Consider the following 21,284-nt stretch of genomic DNA (forward strand, 5'->3'; position numbering starts at 1 on the left):
CTAATAGCTAATCGACAAGGAAAGGTGTAGCAGCTAGATAAGAAAAAAAACAGTCAAAGGGATAACTAAAGCGAACAGACGCGAGTCAAAACATCATTCAAACTGAGATGGAGAGATAATTTTATTCGAAGTTCATACAAAATTGGAATGGACCCATGAATTGAATTAAACTGTGCACCTGTTGCACTGTAATTAAAAATAAGACAATGGGCCCCTGGGTGCCTGGAAATAATTGTTCTATTTCTCCACCCCTAACGTTTTTAACTCGTATCAATAATTTCGTAAATAGCAACAAAAAGACAGCATTCTAACAGCAATACATTGAGAGACTCGTCCTTCAGGCGCCTACGAAAACTGGAAAACGCATCGATTTGTTATGCTACAGAAATTCGAAAATGTTTGGCTTGAAAAGCAATTTGATCCTTTAAAAAAGAAATTAGACAACTGCGTGACAAAAAAAGTTTGTTGTCACGCAACAACCCTGTTTTGAAGAAAACATGGAAAACCTGCCAAAACTTGCAACGACTCTTTAGGCGTTGGAGGACGAGACTATTACGATACGAGCCTGCCATTTACTGTAAAATGAACCTTTACGTGACCATAGAAATAAACTTAAAGTGGAAAGTGAAACTCTTATATCAATACGTTCCCTATGTTCCCTCTCTTCCTCCCTCGAGGAAGGCAGCGAAAGGAAACTGGGAACAAGTTTGGAACGAGATGATACGAAACAACTGATATTTCCTGGGAGAAACAAGGAAAAAAAAAGTCTGTCCTTTACTTTGATCATTTCACTTGTTATGCCACCAGCGAGAATGAGGCCTGATGATTGAACGCTACACACTCTAAGAAAACTTACGGGAGTAGAAACAGCACCTTCTCAGTAAAAATGACAGGTCCCCCCCGAGCCCTTTCCTACGATTCTGTGCGCCACTTACATTTTACCCTAAGGATTAAGTTTAATGCTGTGAACAAATTTAGGTAACTATAAATCATAACTGCACCCGATTATAAAATATCCTAAGGCTCTTCTAAAGCCAATTGGAACAGAGGCAATTGCAAATGGCAGTCCGCTTTTCTTTATTATTTACAATCTGTGTACTTATCCTGTGAAAACCAATACATACTCCTAAATTGCAGATACAGTATACCTAAGCTTCATGAATTAGCTTGGGTGTCCTGTGGCGAAAAACAGCAAATTGTGCCAAAATCAAATAAATGGCAAACGAGTCTACATTCATTCTTTCCAAGAACGTTCCTCAGTGAATTCATTTTAAGCGCGGAAATACCGCATAAATACATTGAAAATGTCCTTACGTTCTGCCTATGCGACAAAATACGACACCACTAAAAATGGTCATTGTCCAGTAATAAATAGCCCCCCCCCCCCCATAAAATGGCTTGGATAATCAATATACACTGTTTGTGCAAAATTGTGTAGCTTCATTAGAAGCTACCTACCCTTCAGATAAAGGAGGTATTGAACGCATTGCGATGACTTAAATACGCACTTAACTCGAGCGGAAACAGCAATTGGGCGTTGCATTGTGACAAAATAGAAATGTTTTGGATGTGTGTGATGATGGTGGACCTGTGATCGGTCACGCATGCGTGAAGTAAAGAGGCAACCCCATGCGATAAATTGGTGTTACAACTTTGGGAAAGAACTGTCCAACGACGGCGAAAAAAACATAAAAGGAATTGTTTAATGATTATGAGCAAAAAAACAAATTATGATTATCAGCAAGAAAAAGAAATATGACTATGTATGTCACAAGCTGTTATTCATGTGTATCATGTAGGGAAAAAAGCTGAAATGTTCGTTATCTTTTGTGAAGAAAAAGAAATAAAAACACCTGTACAACAACCAGACACACCTGAGGCTTTCGTTAGATAAGAGGCGCAAGCAAGCGCACTAAGACATTATCCTTTTTTAAATAAATTACCTTACTTTACTGCCCAGGAGGATGCTTGACAATAAATATTATCACTTTTAAATAAATTACGAGTCCCTCGGAATAATGACCAATCCCAACAATACCTGATTAAATATAGCGTTAACAGTACATTGATAGCGGAGCTCGCAGCGCGCGCAGCGGAGCACAATTATTATCAAAATTGGTAATAACCTTAACAGTATTATTTACGCCTTAGTATAGGAACACCCACCCGAGTCTTTGTAAACTCAAAAGTGATTTTAACTTTTTTTTTTAACAAGACACAATAGTTCAGACACCCCAACATTTCCTAGAGTAACTACAAGTACCCCTCTTTGAGTAAATATCTATCTAGGCCAGAAAAACGCATGTTGGAAAACAGACAGCTAAACAGACCGATTAATCCAACCACCACAGTTCCCAAAAAGAAAACAATCTCAGTTTTACCTTTTTAAGGGATGCAAAGTAAAATTGTTACCAAACAACTTAACACCTGCATTAATAAATTTTATGGTTGCATTGATCCTATGGTGATTTTTCAGAGCGCTCATCGCATCAAGTCCTTTTTTCCGTACAAAGATAAGATAAACCGTTCCCAAATGTCAAAGGTTGTCTATAAGGCTAGTTGTTGGGACTGCCCGGATTTTTACATTGGAAAAACAATGACAGAAAAACTGAACATTTTAAAGGACTCACAAGTGCCTGTCATACATCTGCTATCGCAGACCACGTCACGTCAACTGGTCACAACATGAAATGGGACTACTTTGAGATATTAGACAAAAGGACGTTCTGATACTCATTGCAAGGTAAAGGAGACTCTATTAATTCAAGAACTTAAACCTGCTCTAAACGATGATGTCAGCAGCAATAAGCTTTATCTGTATTAGTTTGCATCTTTGTATATGCAAATTTTCTCTTTGTCTTCTCAACTTTTGTTCGTTGTTTTGTTCATTAGTTCCTTATCTTAAATTTAAACTTAGTCGCCACTTGTATTATTAACTGTCACTTCTGAAGATGTATGTCGAAACATACGAAACGTCAAGTAAAGTTTACTAATCTTGTTTTCCAACATGCGTTTTACTGCCATGTCTGTAACTGCAGTTTGTGTGCTATTTCTTATCAAGCTACAATGGCCAAAGAGAAAGAATTTTATCTAGGCCAGTTTTACCCTGGGCTTTCCCTGATAAAAAGTAATATCCCTACTACAGGATTAGCTTATTGCACGATTTGACTTGTGCGGGTAAATCCTTTTCCAGTTGGCGGCTTGGCAACCTCGCCACTAAAGACATTGTAACCTGGCGTCCAAAATTACAGCTTGGTTACCTTGTCGCCATAAAGTGAAGCATATGTGATCTCCAGGTCACAGACACTCAAATGTTTCACTTTCGTTTCGTGCAGAGTCCGAAGGTCTTGTGAACTCTAAGAATGAAAAAGCACGATCAATCTGTCAAAGTTTGTAATCATAACAATTTTCCCTAATTACGGTAACGCTGAACGCTTCGAACTGTACAGAACGTTGAAGAAGGGAAATCCAACGCACCTTTTTCCGGTCCTCATCGAGAGTTTCGTATAGCTTATCGTGTTCCTTCTCTAACTCCTCGCTCTCTTTCTTGTGGAACTCTGCCATCTAAAATTATTAAATATGAAATTTGAGACATGGTCTAAATATCAATCAAATAAAAGTAAGATAGTACATCCTTTCTACCAGCAAATCAATCAAAACGAAAAACAAACCTTTTGTCTTTCTTTGACTGCTTGTTCTATATGCTTTTTGTTTTCCTCTCGTTTCCTCCTGGAAAAAAAAAAGTGATCATTGAGTTTGGTGGGGAGAGAGTAGAGGTTGACTCAAACTTACGAATCCCTCGGTTACAAGTATACCGAATGTAGAAACGAAACGATTTCCTGACCTCTGGACGTTACAGTTATTTTGGCAAAAGACTACAAGAAAAATGAAAGCCATTGAGGTCAAACAACAACTACATCGGACAAGATGTGTCAAGAGAGCTCACATGAAAATAGCTCGTGAGAAGGAGGAAAGGAAAACAAGAAAGGAGAAAGCACGGAGAAAAAACGGAGAGATGAGGAGGGAAAGGAGGGAAAGAAAAAGAAAGAAAACAAAACAAAACAAAAACAAAAACAAGGGAAGACCAGCTTTAAAAAAAATGCGGGAAGAAAGAAGAGCAAGAACACTCCTTTGTTGTTGCTGTTGTCATAAGGTTGTTATCAAGAATACATTAAAGGACTGTGACTATATGAAAATCATCTATGTGAAGTGTGGGTTATGAAATTAATATCAAAGCGATCTTCGCAGTAATGAACACTACTTGAGCACCAGCGAAAATAAGGCCTAAAACAAATTCGGGCCTGTACGGGATTTGGGTCATGGGTTCAAATCCCGCACTGGCCTGAACTTTTTTCAGGCCTTATTTTCACCAGTGCTCAATTAGTGTTCATCACTGCGAAGATCGCTTTGGTATCAAGGGTACATCAACAAGACAAACATGGCAAACCTTTGAAGTTCATCTTTCTTGGAATGTTGACGCGCCAACACTTTGAGTTCTTCTCTGTTCTGGTTGTCTTGGCTTTTTCTTAATTCATTCATTTGCCTGAAAACAGTGAATGTATACAGCACTGGTTCATTCAGCAAGAATCACCAACACGGGCATATACATTCATAATACACAGTTTATTGAGTCTCCCTTCAAGTCATTTTCAGTCACAATGTTAACTATAACATAATACTGATAATGAAGAAAACTTACTGAAAGTGATTTAAATTAAATTCAAAATATCTTCAAAGTAATTCAAATCATATTCAAAATTATTTTGTATGAAACATATCATGAAAAAGTGTCCGCTTAAAACTATTAATTTTTTTAGTATTCTTAATATTGTCGGCTAACCCATTCCATTCCCTTGGACCCCGAAAGTAAAATGCCCTTTATCCCATTGACAATCTACATCGGGGACCATCAAATTGTTACATTCCCTTGTGTTCTTTAACAAAATAATCTGGAGCTAGGCCACTTACACATTTAAACCTAAGCAATCAAATTAATATACCACGATCTATGCGAAACTGTCTTGCAACAAAATTGCGTGATGAGTTCGAACGAGTCAATTATAACAGTCATCGTATTTGTTTATACTTCACCACAGAAATCAAGCAGGAAGGCATGTGCAGCTCTGTGGTTTGAGTTTGGGAACAAAATCCTATGGTCAGCCTCGGGTGAAACACTACTCTACATCATGAAATTTCGGACTTTTGTAGCATTTTCAGATTTGGAATCAGCGGATGATTCTACTCTTACTTGGCGTGTAAATCAGCCAGGGATTTCATCTTCTCCTCCTGCGACAGTCGCATCAGCCTCTCCAGTTCCTCTTGCTTCTGCGTAACATGAGTGAAAAAGGAACAAAACAAGAAATGTAACTCATTTGGAAACTGGCCAGAGACAGAAGGACATAGAAACAACAAGAAAAAAACCCTGTAAGATGCTAACGTACACAGAACTATAGGATGAGTCGAACATGGTAAAAGATACTTTGGAATCCATGGTGATTTAGTGTGCAAGAGACAAACAGAAAATGCACGAAAATGTACTGTTTGAGTCCTTATATTGACCAGCTCCCAGTTTCTCTTCTTAACATCACACTTTAAGGTTAAGAGAATAAAGGAAATGATCGTCAAATAGGGAAGCTCTTAATTAAGCAAATTCTCCTTTTCAGCACCTTGTATGTGTAGAGAATGTATAGAGAACAGCATGGAGAATATGTATACTGAGGTCAGGGTGCAAAGGGTAATAAAGTGAAAGAGTTTGAACTCAGCCTACAGGAAGAAGTTGCTTTTCGGCCAGCTCCAACTGCTCATTTAGCTGCCTCCACAATAGGTCCACCATAGACTCACGGTGCTGGCGTTTAAGAGAATTGACCTGAAAACAAAGCATTCTAGATTACATCAAGGTAATCTCATGCTAGCATTACTTCAACGCTGCCCCTTAAAAGGAGAGTAGGATAATAAACGATTAGTATAGCTAAACGCCATTGACAACCTCTAGAGTGCACTTGAGAAATAACACAGGAGTAAAATTGAAGCAAACAATACGTATGTTTGAAAATGATTGTCAAACTTGGTGCTGTAGCAAGCAGCATAGATGCAATATAGAACTTAAAAAGAGAGCCAAGATGCGAGTGCCAAGCTGACCTCTTTAACATATGCAATGAAGCGCCATAAATCACTAATAATAGTCACGCCATTAAGACAGGGTATCGTGGTGTGTTTTAGTACCTCGCTATTCTGTGAAAATCGAAATAATTTTCTTCAGTTGGTTGATAGAACGACAGCTGTTTATTTGATCTAACTGCATTTTCAAAATGACCTGGTCAATATCATCTAACGTTTAATCTTTCTTTGATCTGTTTTTTTTACCATTCATTGCTGACAAAAAATTTTCAAATTCGATTATTTTGCCAGCATGGTCTGACACAAACGTACGGAAGAGAATCTTTCGCCATAGTAGTTCTCTGATTTCACTTTGATGAAAAGTTGTGAATTTTCTGTCTAAACAAATTCAGCGAACGCGATCAGTCATGGCTTCATTGTCTACCACAATTCTGCGAATCTGGTTGGCTTCTCTTGTATCAGTCTAAAGAGAATTCGTGTATTTGATTGGTTCCTCCATCACATATTATTTTCAATCCACGAATCTGATTGATTCTCTCATTAGGGTATACTACAAATCTGCGAATCTGATTAGTTCTCTCTTCATTGTATATTACAAATGTGCAATCTGATTAGCTCTCTCATTACCGTATATAACAAATCTGCAAATCTGACTGGTTTTCTAAGGGCTTCGACAGACCAGAGGAATAAAGATCGACAGTTAGAACTTGAAAAGTGTCTTCACTAAACACAAGCATACCCTACCAATACCATCTAAATCTTAGATTACTGACAGACTGTGTTTTTCATTTTCACGGAGTTAATAGCCAAAAATCCTAAAAAATCTAACTAAATAAAAAAAGTTTCAACTCTTCTTTGGTTACTATAGCGTTGATAGTGACTGAAGCGGGTGGAAACTAAGTTATGCCTAAAACAACAACATTCACTACAACAAACAAACCAACAAAGAAAACTTTTCAGTGATGAAGAGGTACAGGCCATCGATCAGAATTGTCTCGGCTGTCGAAGCCCTTATCTGAATAGCGCCCTTAAAGGTGTGTACGTACGATTGAGTCCTTGTCAACACCGCCTGGCTGTACCTGAGAGTTCCAAGAAAAGAAACCACAGCAGTTCCACGTCAACATCAAAGATCTTTGAAATGGTTCAGAAATTAGCTTCAGCTGTGCAATTTACGCTTTGCGGTGCAACTTGTTTGTTAATGCTGTGCTGTTTTGCTGAGCGGCTTTTAGTTCGTGCAATGTTGTGCTTGCAATTACCTCATTTAATTTCTATTTAAGAATTGTGAGAGATGGACGAGTGTTCTCGACGCTAAAGCACAATATAATTATTAACATAACGGCGCAGTGAAGAATAAATTGATCAGTAATCTAAAACAATTTACTGATTGATGTGCAGTTTACAAGATAAACTTTTAAATTGATGAACTGACGAAAGTTTAAGAAAGATGATTCACGAAAGGAACATAGAAGGAAGAAGTTACGAGTCACGGATGATATGCAAATTACAGGCTCAATACTGGAAACATAACCAAAAATTTAAAAAATAAACATCGAAAGTTGTAATTTCTCATTTTAATTTTTAGATTCGATCATCAATTTATTTTATTGTAATTTTTATCGTATCTTTAGTTTTATATGCAGTATTTTTAACTTGTAAATAGATATATAATGATATTGTAATGCGCAAATTAAAATTTTAGATTGATATTTGCACTCGTTGTTTGTATGTTGACTCGCCCTATGGGCTCGTCAAAATACGGCACAATTCGTAAAAGTACTCAGCGATACTACACAACCAAACGTCTAATAAGATACATGAATTGGAGAATATTTTTAGGACTTTCTGAGAATGTAAGAATGTGCCTTAGAATTATTGTAAACTTGTGGAAATGAGTTGAGGAATACTAGTAAACTTTAGGAATATCTCTTAAAACCTCAGAAGATTTTTAGAAAGATTTCAAAATATTTCTAAGACTACAGATAAAATATCTGTATACATTTCTTACAATGAATACAAAGAGGAATTGCTGAAAATTTTAATGATAAATTCTAAGAATGTTGGGAATTTATAAGAATATCACAAGGAACCTTTGAGAAGTTTTAACGGACTATTTATAGATATGTTTATTATCATATCTCTGAACTACTGGATATTAATTAAGGGTGTTGGATTTCTAGAAATTCTCAAGGAATCCATGAGTGCTTCAAAAGTGATATTTGAAATAGGGTGGGAGTATCTGATAGCACTAAGCAGTATGTCAAGAAATTGTCGGAAATTTAATTTTCATGATATAATCGAGCGTTTGGCAATTTGTAGGACTAACTGAGGGAATTTTGTGAACTTTGTGAAGATGTAAGACCTTTTAGAAAATATCTTTTAATTTCTGGAAATGTTTAGGGAAAAGGATATGAAATTTGGAATTTCCATAACTTCTGGAATTACTTAATCAATAGAATAGATCTTTTAGAATCAGTCCTCAGAAAATTTATTTACCTCAGAAAATATTTTAAAACTATTTAATTAAAACTATTTAAGACTGTTTCATCTGTATGGTCCAGTAAAATCCAATTTTTGTTTCTATAGACCTATTTAACTGAGGTTTTATGGTTTATATACCTTCATTTCATGACTTTGAGCCAGGTTGTTCAAGTCTTCAACCCCCTTGCGGTAACTCTCTTCATAATTTCTGCAAAGGAGCCAAAAGAATAAAATTAATCAATTTTAATAATAATAAATAATGAATAAACAATAACAATAAAAGACTGCTTAATGAAAACTTGTTTTAGTATGCACTACACAAACACCAAAAAATAGTTTATTTCTTATAAAATACCGTAGAATGGTGTGAAATTAAACTATGGACCCGCGATCTTATCTCATGGCTACCCAGAGGTGAATAGTGCTTGCTATCCACTTCCCTACTGGCCAATCAGGGCGCGCAAAAAACCCTATTCACCTGTGTGGTATATACTAATAACAACTAAAATAATAATCATTTTCCATAATCACTAAAAATTTACAAAAATCTTGTTAAAAGGCTTAAAATGTCTGATAAAAATCTAAGAAAAGCTATTGGATACACGCTTCGGTTAGTGACGATGATGACAACAACAATAATAAGCATAATAATTCAGTTCTCTAGGATCAGACTCGTATCAGACCCAAACTAACTTTGATAACAAAAACGACCTATATATAAAAAAATATTATTATTATAACATTATTATTAATAATAATAATATAATAATAAATAATTTTAATAATAATAATAATAATAATAATACTTTCTTCCTATTTTCTATCTGAAAAGTTTCTTACCCTTTCTTCTCGGCCTTCTTGGGTTCTTTATCGCTTTTTTTCTTGGAAGACAATTTCTCCTTATCTACGTCTTTGAGCATCTTCTCCTGCTCCAGTAAGTGGTTCTTTTGAAGTTTGTCTTTATCCTGAGGTAAAAAACAACTCACATAAACTAAATCCTTAAAATGGCTAATTTGGTATCACTCTCCAATACACCCTTGTGAAAATATTACATCTACAGAATTTTTACGGCGTTAAACATTAATTCTTTAACCTTTTTTCGAAGAGTACCTGATATATAAAAAAGCCCTCGCCAACCTTTTTTTCGCAGAGTGTAAGTTACATAAGAAAGCCCGTGGTCATCTTGGGGGAGTGGGGTTAGGCGCGTACCCCCTGCGCCCCTCCCCTAGATTCGACTACACAGGAAATGTGAGTATTTCTGCAGTTGAAAGTAAGAAAGTATTTTATAATTGAAAACAGTGACAAACATCTGCAGTGCTGAGAGAAGTAAGGCGCCTACTCAGTGAAAAACATAAGGTCATTTATTATATAGATACTGATGAAATACCAGGATTTCTCCTTTTACTAAAAAATCATATCTTCACCGCGTGCAGTGGAGATACTATTTTTATCTTTCACGTGTGAGGATATTGGTGTGGCCATGGTTACCAACATAATTACCCAATTGCTGTTTCGAAAATGAATAAAAAAAAGTTGTCTTTTATGTGGAAATTTCATCAGTATCTATATAATAAACAGAACATTACATGCCCGCTTGGGGATACGAATTTTATCTTCTCGTGCTGAAAGCATCTCTCACTCGTTCGCTGCGCTCACTCGTGAGAGATACTTTCAGCACGAGAACATAAAATTCGTATCCCCGCGTGGCCATGTAATATCCTCTATTTCTTCATCAATTTGAGTTGTTTTCGTACGACACTTTCAGTCTTTGATATTTGAATCATGCTTTTTCTTGCTATGACGATCATTATGAATTTTAAGAAGTTGGAAGCACACTGAAGAGGTCTGTACATGGTTGATAAACTGAAAGTTATTTATCGCAAAGGTGGTAATTCCTGTTACCTTCTCGTGTCTTTTGACTAAGATGTCCATTTCTTTCTGGTGTTTTTGGTTCAGTTTCAAAAATGGCTGATAAATAAAATTACTCGAAATGAGCTCCAAGAGAGAACAAACAAAAAAGAATTATAACAAAACACGACGGAAAGGGGCAAACAGTCGGTTTCGTGTCTCTTAAATTTAAATCATTTTGGTAAATAAATAATGAAGATCCTGTCTATAGACAGAGAAAGGTTGTCGGACAAAAATGTTTAAGTGCACGCGACAGCGCCGAAAGGTATTGTGGGTAGTTTTCAGGTCACGGTTTCTTAAACTCAGGATTTCAGGAAAATCTGGTAAAAAAAATTACTGAGAACGAGGCATCGTGGGTTAGATGAATCCCTTTATTAATTTCACTCGTTAAAATTCATTACTGGTACCCAGAGTACCTTACGAGATTGTCGCGTGCACTATTACCCGTTTTTCCGACCACCTTCCTCGAAGAGCTGTTTATCTATCGTGACAACTCTGAACAATAACAATTACAACAACAGCTTTTTTCCACACTATTGTGTGACTGACTAGGAAACGCTTTTGTCAAGATGTCAAATGCTTTCTTGGAAAAATGAATCTGTTACTTTTCTAACTTTCCAGGTTGGAGGATATGTATGTCCTGGAAAACAATTTCTCCATCATATATCTCTTAACTATTCTTATCCATTCTGGGGTATCTTCAATCATATCTACATGAAAAAGAACTAGTGTTACAGGAAGTTGTTGTTCTCATGTGCAAGGGAAAGAGCAAACTCAGATCTCTGTTGAGCTACTTCTTGATTATCAACATCAAATGTCTCAAACATATCAAGTGGTGAAACTATTTGAAACACAAGAATAATAATTTATTGCTGACCTTGCGTTCTTTCAGTTCTCTGACAGATGCAGGTTCCACTTTGGTGTCTGAAATTTAGTGAATTATCTCTTTCAGTGAAACAAAAATATATGTTACTAAGAAAACATACCATACCAGAATTGGCATAATGAGAACATGGAAGAAAACAGCAAGTAAACAACCAACTACGTTATGAAAAATTCAATCACTGAAATGAAATTGAGGTTTTTCTCGCAATTAGGGACCTTAAGCAAACCACGATGGCAGCGGAAACGAGGGCTGCACTTTGAACGTGACAAAACAAAGGATCTAATAGACAGAACAGGAGCTTAGCATATGCATGACTCTGTAGAGTTCTAAGCTGTTCTCTGCTAAACAAAGACGTGATTGTAATCACCAAATTTGCTGAGAAGGGAAACCCGTATGTCAAATACTAATTATTGAAATTTCCATTTGGAACTCAATTCTGCTCACATAAGTGGGGCTGAAGTTGAGGTGTGGCCCCGTAAGAGACGGTAAAAACATCCAGACATTTGCAAAATTGTAATTAAAAATAGAACAATTCATTATTTGATCCAAGTCTTCCTTGGCGTCGCCATCCACACTGCTTAAGGGCCCTAATGTTGTCACACACACATTAAAAAAAAAAAAAACAAAAAAAAAACACCTTCTACTGTGCACAAGAGTGCTCACTACATTGTTTTAAATGGATGACTAACGATTATCTTCGAGTGCTTTTGCGAGTGTCGGAAAATAAAAGAAATAAAATAAAAAATGCTTGTCATCCCAGCATCAAATAGTTTTTACCCTAACTTCTAGAAGTGATCAACATGTAACTTCTACCGATAGCATTTATACAATATCCACCAAACAGGTAGTGAGAATACTCAAACTTATCAGGCAGAAGTTGTTATCCTGATCTGACGCCAAATTCTGGTAACCAATTTACAAGGAAATGTGTCACAACTAGAGGGGAGAATTAAAAATCAGATCTTGGGAGTTACACGGATAAAAAACAGAGATGAAGTGCAAATGCGGGTGACTACGTATTGGAAGACGCACTCAAAAATCCCCTACCCCTCCTCCCCTATCTACTCGAGTAACACACCCATCTAAAAGGTGTATGTCAGTCGAGCAAATACCCCCCCCTTCACTAATTGAGATCTGCTTAAATACATTAGCCTCCTTTCCACCCTCTACAAAGACCCCAGTTTTTCCAAGATTTTTTTTAGCTTTAAACGACCTGTTTTTTTCCTTTTTTGGAACCTCTCAGTATACTTTCCCCACAGATAATAACTTTTGAAATTAATTTTTTTGCTACTCAAATCAAAGAGAGTACGGCACAGAGATCATCGATGCTTCAGTTTAAAATCTTGCACAATAGAATTAGTTCTTTAGATGTCATGTAAAACATTACATATGGTGAACGATCCTCGCAGTAGATAGCGCTATTTAAGCATATGTGAGTACCTTTGTAACTTTGATTTCCTAAGTCTAGTTTTTCAGTATTGGGTGAAAGTATACAAACAGATATTCTGCTTTATTATCCAACTACACATCGTAGAGTACAAATAACGCCATAGACGAGTACAAATATCACCGGTATTTGTACTCTAGAGTACCGGTTAAACAGGTTTTCTCGCGTCGAGGAAGCGAAGAATTGGATTGTAGTTACGAAAAACAAAATGGCAGACAATTTAAATCATGAGATACAATGAATATATGAAGTTCATATATTTTGAACTGCGGTATTAGATACGTATGATGCACGATCCTCGCAGTAGATAGCGCTAATTATGCAATAGCGAAAATCAGACCTGAAAAAAATCGGGCCTGTACGGGATTCGAACCACTGACCTCTGCGATACTAGTGCAGCGCTCTACCAATTGAGCTAACAAGCCAACTGGGAGAAGGCCGTTAAGTTGATTCGTAATAAACCCGTGAAAGTGATAAATCAGATACAATGAAATATATGAAGTTCATATATTTTGAACTGCGGTATTAGATACATATGGTGAACGATCCTCGCAGTAGATAGCGCTATTTAAGCAATAGCGAAAATCAGACCTGAAAAAAATCAGGCCTGTATGATATTTCATTGTATCTGATTTATCACTTTCACGGGTTTATTACGAATCAACTTAACGGCCTGCTCCCAGTTGGCTTGTTAGCTCAATTGGTAGAGCGCTGCACTAGTATCGCAGAGGTCAGTGGTTCGAATCCCGTACAGGCCTGATTTTTTTCAGGTCTGATTTTCGCTATTGCTTAAATAGCGCTATCTACTGCGAGGATCGTTCGCCATATGTATCTAACACCGCAGTTCAAAATATATGAACCTCATATATTTCATTGTATCTGATGTAAAACATTGTTGCATTTACGCCTGTGTGTCGGTAAGGAACGAAAATCTTCCAAAAAGGCTCATCGAATAGCCTTAGGCTATCAACATTGTTACAACCAAATTGCAGAATTTGGTTAAAAAGAGATAAAGGGTATGACACACTGAGGTACAAGTTATGGGAACATGTTGGAACGACTTGCATAAATTCCAAATGGTTTTAATTGGTATTATAATCAAAATGATGTAGTGAAAAAGTACAGATGGAATGGTTTGTTAAAGAGCAGTTTTGAAGTGACTCGCCTGTCGACTGTACTTCGCAGAGTAAGTGTTGATACAAGAAATTTTCAGTGTTTGAAATTACGATTTTCAAAGCCCGTTTCACTAATTCTCATTTTGCATTATGGACATTTACAAGGCTATCAAACCTTTACTGATTGTTATTATTTAGCAATTGTTAAAGAACATAATGATTCAGTAAGACACAAGATCGTCTTCTCAAGAATGGGCAGCCATGGAGGCAAAATAAGCCTATAATTTCACGTTACGGTTATATTATGCATGTTGATGAACCTACCATGAAAGACCGATATTTCACACAAGATTTCATATTTTATCAACTTTGGTTGTGCAACATTTGTTTCGAGTGCACTCTGATGGGTCACCTTTTACATACTTGAACGTATATAATTGAAATATAAACCAGTGACACCCGAAATTTTGCACACACCAAACAGTCAATACCGTTATTTAGCCTGAGTTCAACATAAAGGTTACAAGTGTGTTCCAAAGTAAAGTTACTGGAAAGGTTAAACAAACTTGTAAATAGGTCTCATGTGATTTATCATGGCTAAATGACGTTTCAAGGGGTAAATTATATAGAGCACTTTTTAATTGAATGTCGAAAGTCATCCGAGATTGTACTGGTTTTGCTTTACTTCGCTCTGATTGGTCCGGAAAAATTCTACCACTCTGTCAACCAATCAGATGCAAAACCAAAACCAATCGCAACTTGGTAACTCATGTTTTCCCGCGCTTTAGGCAGCTTGTTTGTTTTAACTTTGAGTTCTCATTGGCTCTTAAAGGATTTATTTCTTTCTTCTGATTCGCTGTTGTGATTACTTTGGACAATCAGACAAAAAGAGCTCTACTTGTGGCACAGGTGATAATGAGGAACAAATTGGTTTATTCAAAAATAAATGTGCACCTACAAAAATGTCGGAATGCCATGTTTCCTTCCCTTATACTACTCCCTGAAAACAAACATTATCCTGAATTTAGAATGCGAATAATATCCTTCATATATAACGGTAAGGGATGGGCCATTATATCTTTGAAGGGGGAGAGAGGTGGGGAGGAAGGAGTAGGACAACTACCAAACATTTGCTCATCAAAGGGCTATCAAGTAAGAAAGTGTTGACAACGATGGAATTTCTTTCTTATTTCAATTTAAAAAACTTCTTGCAAACGCTCAAAGCATAAAAAAGGGGAGGACAGAGAGAAGAAACAGCTGTTTGATCACAATTGGCAGTAATGTCGCAATCTTATAGGCCAATTTGCCGTTGTCGGTAAGAGTACAAACAATGCCGCTCGCGTCAACGTGTCTCGCCACGTGTTATGCTCTGAAAGAATCGTTCTATTTGACGTCGATGTTTTGGTAAAAAACAAACTGACAGCGTAGTCTGTACTCTTATCAACAATGATTTTCGTCATGGCAGTGGTCAAAATTTGATGAGGACTCAGTCGGTTGCGCTTTGTGAGTCCACAACATTTTGATCCCTATGATGACGAATATTGGTGTCCATAGGAGTACACACCATGCAAAGCCACTGTCGATTTGTTAATTAATTTTTCAACTCAAGAAGAAATCATCTATATTCTCCCAAGGAAAGAATGCCGAACTGCCCTCAGAAATATAATGGTCTATCTCTAATGATGTTAGTGCAGATTTCTCATCTGTAAGTGCAAGTGCAGTATTAGGAAAATCAAGATTACACCAATCGTCAATGTTATTATTATTATTGTTATCATCATTATCATTAAGATCATCATCATCTATTTATTGAGACATGAATTATTAGTTTTGAAATGTTAAAAATATTCAAGTGGGAACAGGTTAAATCATTCTGTGCTTGGAGGTGATAATTTTAGAATGAAATTTACATGCACTAACATATCACTCACTACCAGAAATAGCGCAACTTTCAATTGAGTATCGAAAGTACTCTGAGACTGCATTTGTTTTGCTTCACTTCGCTCTGTGATTGGTCAAGAAAACTCGTGCTACTACAAGATATACCAAGAGCCATACCGCTACGAAGAGCCAGTCCCCACAATCTGCCGAAAGTACATCGAGTTGAGATACAAACTGATCCAGTATAACTACGATGCCATGTATGAGAATACGCAGACAGGTAAACCCATCTGCAGGCCTCTCTTCGTGAACGAGTACAAACCGGGAGAATTCTATAACGATGCGCGCGCAGATGACCAGCACAGCAGGGGGGAAAACGCTTACACGGCCAACCGCTTCGATGATCAATTCTTTTTGGGTAAAGACATATTGGTGGCACCCATTGTCAATCCAGGTTCGTTTGTATTTGTAGCAGCCATTTAGATATCCTCCATTGTAGAATTCATCTGCTACTCCTGAAACCTCACCCAGAAACCCTGTAGACCATGGAGGACCTGGGAAAATTAGTGATGCGTACCAATGTGATTTTGCTGTTGTTGGAACCTTGTTGATGATATGCAGAATTAGTAGCAATTAGTACCTTCTCAAAGGCTTTGCTTTATTCCAGTGCTCTCTGAATACCTGTAAGGTCATTGCAATGGCACTGCGCGTTTGTGACGTCACAAAATTTTGACCCCCCAGAGCGATTAGGACAAACAATCAAGCTTCTCGAGTAAAGGAATATGGGCGGTGATGCGCCCATCTGTAGTTCAAACGTCTCTAAAGCTCGTATATTAAATCAAAACGACGGTGTTACTGGGCTCAAAGTTCGAGCAAGACCCAGAGAACAATACAAACACACAATCGAAGCGTTGGTTAAAGTGTAGAGGCTTGAAATTAAGCGGAAAACGAGCAGACCTCATCGCACGTGTTCGTGACTGCCTCAAGTCGGGAAAACATTATGTACTTGATTCAAGTGAAATGGGAAAATGGCTTCAGGCGAAGATACTAAAGGAAAGTAAAGTCGATCGCGTGAAACTTAAGGATCTAACAATTCAATGTAAAAAGGGGGTTGACGGGCCGCCTACACGACTCCCCAGCGCGTGTTTAGAGTAGCCTATTCAAAGTTTGGCTCTCACGAGTATGTCTTTGAGTGATCGCCCTCTTTTGTAAGATACGAGTGGTGGATTTTTGTATAGTTCGCTCAGTACTGGTTGTCTTTCTATCAAATGCCAGTGTCTCATGAGAATTTGCTTTAGGTTTGGCACTGATGGTTGGTATTGTGTAATAAAAGGCAAGATTCGTTAGTTCGTCTTCGGTTTCTGTTGAAGAGCTAGTTTCCTGTTTTTGAAATTCACCTCTGAGAGGGTTGTGTTAATGAGGGCCTCTGGGTAGCCTCTCTTTCGCAAATGCGCTTTGAAATTTGCAATTTTCTCTTCGAATATTGTTTGAGAGGAGTTTGTTCTGAGAAGTCTAAGGGCCTCTCCTTTTATTAAGCCTTTCTTAACTCATTGTGGGTGACTGAAATGTCTCAGTTTGTTTAATATGAGTACGCACATCAAGGATTGCGTCCTTTTCGAATCGTTCGCCTTTGTAGATGTAGATGTCCAGGAATGTTGCTTCCTTATCGGAAATTTCAGCCGTAAATTTTATTGTTGAATGATGATTGTTTGCTTTTTCAATGAAACGTTCCATTGTTTCTTTGTTTGTACTCCATAGCGAGATGTCGTCTATGTAACGTTTCCAAACAAGCGGTTTGAAAAGGCTTTTGTCAAGGATTTCAGTGTACAGCACAAATATAAGTATTGTAGTTAACACTATCAACTGAGAAATTCTTTCTAGAACACGCATTTACCCAGCGTTGACAAAGTTCCAAGTCATGCTTCGGCTTTGGGAACGGTATGAAGGCTTTCCGACCGTTTTTAAGCATTTCTTTAAGCGAATCTGGCAATCTTTCTGGATATCTTGAGTCATTTTTACATGTACCCCAACAGCAATGCCTAGTTGCAGCCATTTTAGAAAGTTAGAGCATTTTTTTTATCGAAAATATTCTTGCTTCTGACACGTTTCGCATACAACTCCTTGTAAAGACTCCGAGTGTTTGTCCTAAACCAGCGGAGGGTCCAAAGATGACATATCTATTTTTAGACCTGGCGCGCAGCTTCATTTGCGAGTCAGTGAACGCCCATCATTTAGATAGAACAATGGGCTGTTTATCAGTCGTCAAAACTCTTTTAATTTGTTTCCAAACTTTTGTTCTGTTTCACTTGTATTGTTAATCTCGTTATAGACTTTAGAGCCCAGTATTTAACATGCGATTCTTTGATCATGTATTCCGCGGCTTTTCGTTAGATTGATAGAACTTCGTTGTATTGTTGCTTCAGTTTACGATCGATCGTTCGATAGATTGATTGACTGTCAGAATAATCGTTATTTTCGTCATTGATTGTGGTTCGTGGTCGATTGCCTTTCAAGAATAAAGATTAGTGCAAACAGTCAACTTTCGGTTGTCATTTCGATCAGTAAAATAGTCCCAAACACCTCGTTAACCGCGTTTTGGAGCGACACGCCCTTGAACTTGAGAATTTAGATTTTGGTCGCCGTAAACGCTACAAACTTGTATCGATATTTGCCAGCCATTCTGACTCTTCGTCGTCGGAAATATGATTTAAATTCGTATGATGCACGATCCTCAGAGTAAATAGCGCTATTTATGCAATAGCGAAAATCAGACCTAAAAAAAATCAGGCCTGTACGGGACTCGAACCACTGACCTCTGCGATACTAGTGCAGCGCTCTACCAATTGAGCTAACAAGCCAACTGGGAGTAGGCCGTTAAGTTGATTCGTAATAAACCCGTGAAAGTGATAAATCAGATACAATGAATATATGAAGTTCATATATTTTGAACTGCGGTATTAGATACGTATGATGCACGATCCTCGCAGTAGAAAGCGCTATTCATTGTATCTGATTTATCACTTTCACGGGTTTATTACGAATCAACTTAACGGCCTTCTCCCAGTTGGCTTGTTAGCTCAATTGGTAGAGCGCTGCACTAGTATCGCAGAGGTCAGTGGTTCGAGTCCCGTATAGGCTTGATTTTTTTCAGGTCTGATTTTCGCTATTGCATAATTAGCGCTATCTACTGCGAGGATCGTGCATCATACGTATCTAATACCGCAGTTCAAAATAAATGAACTTCATATATTCATTGTATTTCATGATTTAAATTGTCCGCCATTTTTTTTTTCGTAACTACAATCCAATTCTTCGCTTGCTCGACGCGAGAAAACCTGTTTAACCGGTACTCTAGAGTACAAATACCGGTGATATTTGTACTCGTCTATGGCGTTATTTGTACTCTACGGTGTGTAGTTGGATAATAAAGCAGAATATCTGTTTGTATACTTTCACCCAATACTGAAAAACTAGACTTAGGAAATCAAAGTTACAAAGGTACTCACATATCGGTCCCGCTTGTGCCAAAGGTTTAAGAAAACGAAAGGACGAAGGTTTACCAAGACTATACATTCAAAAACTTACGAAGAACTGATTATAGGGACGTTCAACTTGCCATTTATATGGGCGTGGTGACGCTGAAAGATCCGATAACAAAACCAGTAGAAGTATAGACAAACAGATAAACATTGTAACTATGTTCGTATCTAGGATCATTCTGGAATTAGTAAACTAATTAGCAATAAATTTAATTAAAAATGAGCCTTTTGGCTAGTGTCCTTAAAGTGCACCTAAACCCCAAAACTTTTTTTCGCTTAACGAAATAAGCTTATTTTTTGGAGTATTTCTGAGCAAAAATTTTTTAATTTGCTCAGATCTTTAATTTTCTGTGCTCAGTCAAAATACGGAAAATCGGCCGCCATCTTGCCCCACGACCGAGTTTAAAGAGGAATGGCTCTAGCGGGTAATGTGAAATTCGTCAAATCAAGAACACGAAAGTCTGCATTTCACACATTTTTACTTGCTTGGGAAGGTTGTCGTCGATATTGTCCGAAATATGACGACTAGGTGTGTTGTATGAGGAATGTATGAAGCGCGATACCCTCTTGCAAATTTAGCACGTTGTTACATCCTTCTACAACACACTTAATCGGCATATTTTCGGACAATATCGATTACAACCTTCCCAAACAAGTGACAATGTGTGAAATGCAGACTTTCGTGTTCTCGATTTGACGTCACATTACCCGCTAGAGCCATTCCTCATTAAACTCGGTCGTGGGGCAAGATGGCGGCCGATTTTCCGTATTTTGACTGGGCACAGAAAATTGTAGTCTCCCTCGCAGCCGTTTTTTTGGATGTCACGCAACGCTCCCCCAAAAGAACGGCTGCTGACAACCGAACTACATTCTTTCTCATTATCCTTGCGGTTTGGTCGCGGTCTATTGAACAGACCAATCACAGACCAGAAAATCTGAATGACGTAAGGTTTCACGCGAAAATGTGGATGTTGGGAGAAACACTGAGAAATTTGTCGATGAGAGCTCGAAATGTTTCACATGTTCATCGTTGTGCCCTGGTAAAGATAGAGTATATATTTTTGAGAAAACTTCTCACAATTTCGTTGAAATTATAGAATCTACGCTAAACATAGACGTCAACTGCTACGCCAACGACACGAACGCTAGATTGTTTGAGCAGTTGTTAAAGTTTCAGCGAGCAACTGAGAAAGTAGAAGCTAAAAACTGAACTGAAACTCTTTATTCGCACTATTTCAAGAGGTTACTACAGATTATAAAAGTCAGAAAATATAAGAAACAGTAAATTACATCAATAATCAAAAGGAAATACAAGACGCCTTTCAATCTAGGCCAAGGGCTAAACGCTTGCTTCGACCTACAGATGGAGATCAGGAGGAAAAAAGCACGTGCTTGCCGTCAACAAACCGGGCGAAGCTTCGAGAACACTGCAATTTAGGTCGGCCAACGTCTCCTACACTACTTGTACTTCTTCATTTGCCAATCCGCTGCTAGCTGGAGCGAACCCGATTAGTTATGTTCGTGGCTTCTTATCACCGGTACAGGAAATCGGCCCGAATTATCGAGTGTTTCCGCACGTTGGTACAACGCAGCAACAATAACAATAACATGACCACTTTCATCGGTAACATGGTCAAACACGAGCGGGAGTGCTTGATATATTAACGATTTCCCGGATCCTGTAGGCAACTTAACAAAAATATCTTCTTTCTCGACTAAAACTTTTTTAATTGCAAGCTTCTGGTGAGCTTTAAGCTCGAAAATTTTGAACTTTGGCGACGCTTTGCGAAAAGCTCCTTCAAGCACCGCCATTTGTCTTGTGTTTTCCACATGAGGATCGCGATAGAAAACGATATCTGATTGGACGAGTCTCAAAAGGTGAGTCTGGCGCGAAAAGGTTCCTGAAAATGGAA

General features: G+C 37.7%; 2 protein-coding genes across 2 annotated transcripts in view; both read right to left on the reverse strand.

Annotated features, from left to right (window-relative positions):
- Nucleotides 1–103: 103 nt before the first annotated feature.
- Nucleotides 104–21,284, reverse strand: part of LOC111325714 (1-phosphatidylinositol 4,5-bisphosphate phosphodiesterase classes I and II) — a 74,882-nt gene continuing 53,701 nt past the window's right edge. The window contains exon 39 of the transcript XR_015995328.1: nucleotides 104–481. The gene's annotated coding sequence lies outside the window, so the exon portion shown is untranslated. The remainder of the gene's footprint in view (nucleotides 482–21,284) is intronic.
- On the reverse strand, nucleotides 1,061–14,927 carry LOC148716962 (uncharacterized). The gene is made up of 12 exons (XM_088745054.1): nucleotides 14,910–14,927; nucleotides 11,381–11,427; nucleotides 10,498–10,563; nucleotides 9,436–9,560; nucleotides 8,734–8,803; nucleotides 7,164–7,196; nucleotides 5,768–5,866; nucleotides 5,249–5,325; nucleotides 4,448–4,543; nucleotides 3,672–3,729; nucleotides 3,478–3,564; nucleotides 1,061–3,356 (listed from the first exon to the last, which is right to left on the reverse strand). The coding sequence occupies exons 3-12, from the start codon at nucleotides 10,525–10,527 to the stop codon at nucleotides 3,246–3,248; spliced, it is 786 nt and encodes a 261-aa protein (XP_088601180.1). The 5' UTR covers nucleotides 10,528–10,563; nucleotides 11,381–11,427; nucleotides 14,910–14,927; the 3' UTR covers nucleotides 1,061–3,245.

The sequence above is a fragment of the Stylophora pistillata genome, chromosome 14 (genome assembly GCF_964205215.1).
Source record: "Stylophora pistillata chromosome 14, jaStyPist1.2, whole genome shotgun sequence".
Classification (NCBI taxonomy): domain Eukaryota; kingdom Metazoa; phylum Cnidaria; class Anthozoa; order Scleractinia; family Pocilloporidae; genus Stylophora; species Stylophora pistillata.

What these genes read in the sequence shown, in the direction of transcription:
- LOC148716962 (XM_088745054.1), bottom strand. Translation starts at nt 10,527, where the DNA reads ATGGACATCTTAGTCAAAAGACACGAGAAG. An exon ending in CTCAAAGTCATGAAATGAAG is followed by an intron (nt 7,197 to 8,733) that starts GTATATAAACCA and finishes TGGAACTCTCAG; the next exon opens with GTACAGCCAGGCGGTGTTGA. An exon ending in CTGGCTGATTTACACGCCAA is followed by an intron (nt 4,544 to 5,248) that starts GTAAGAGTAGAA and finishes CACTGTTTTCAG; the next exon opens with GCAAATGAATGAATTAAGAA.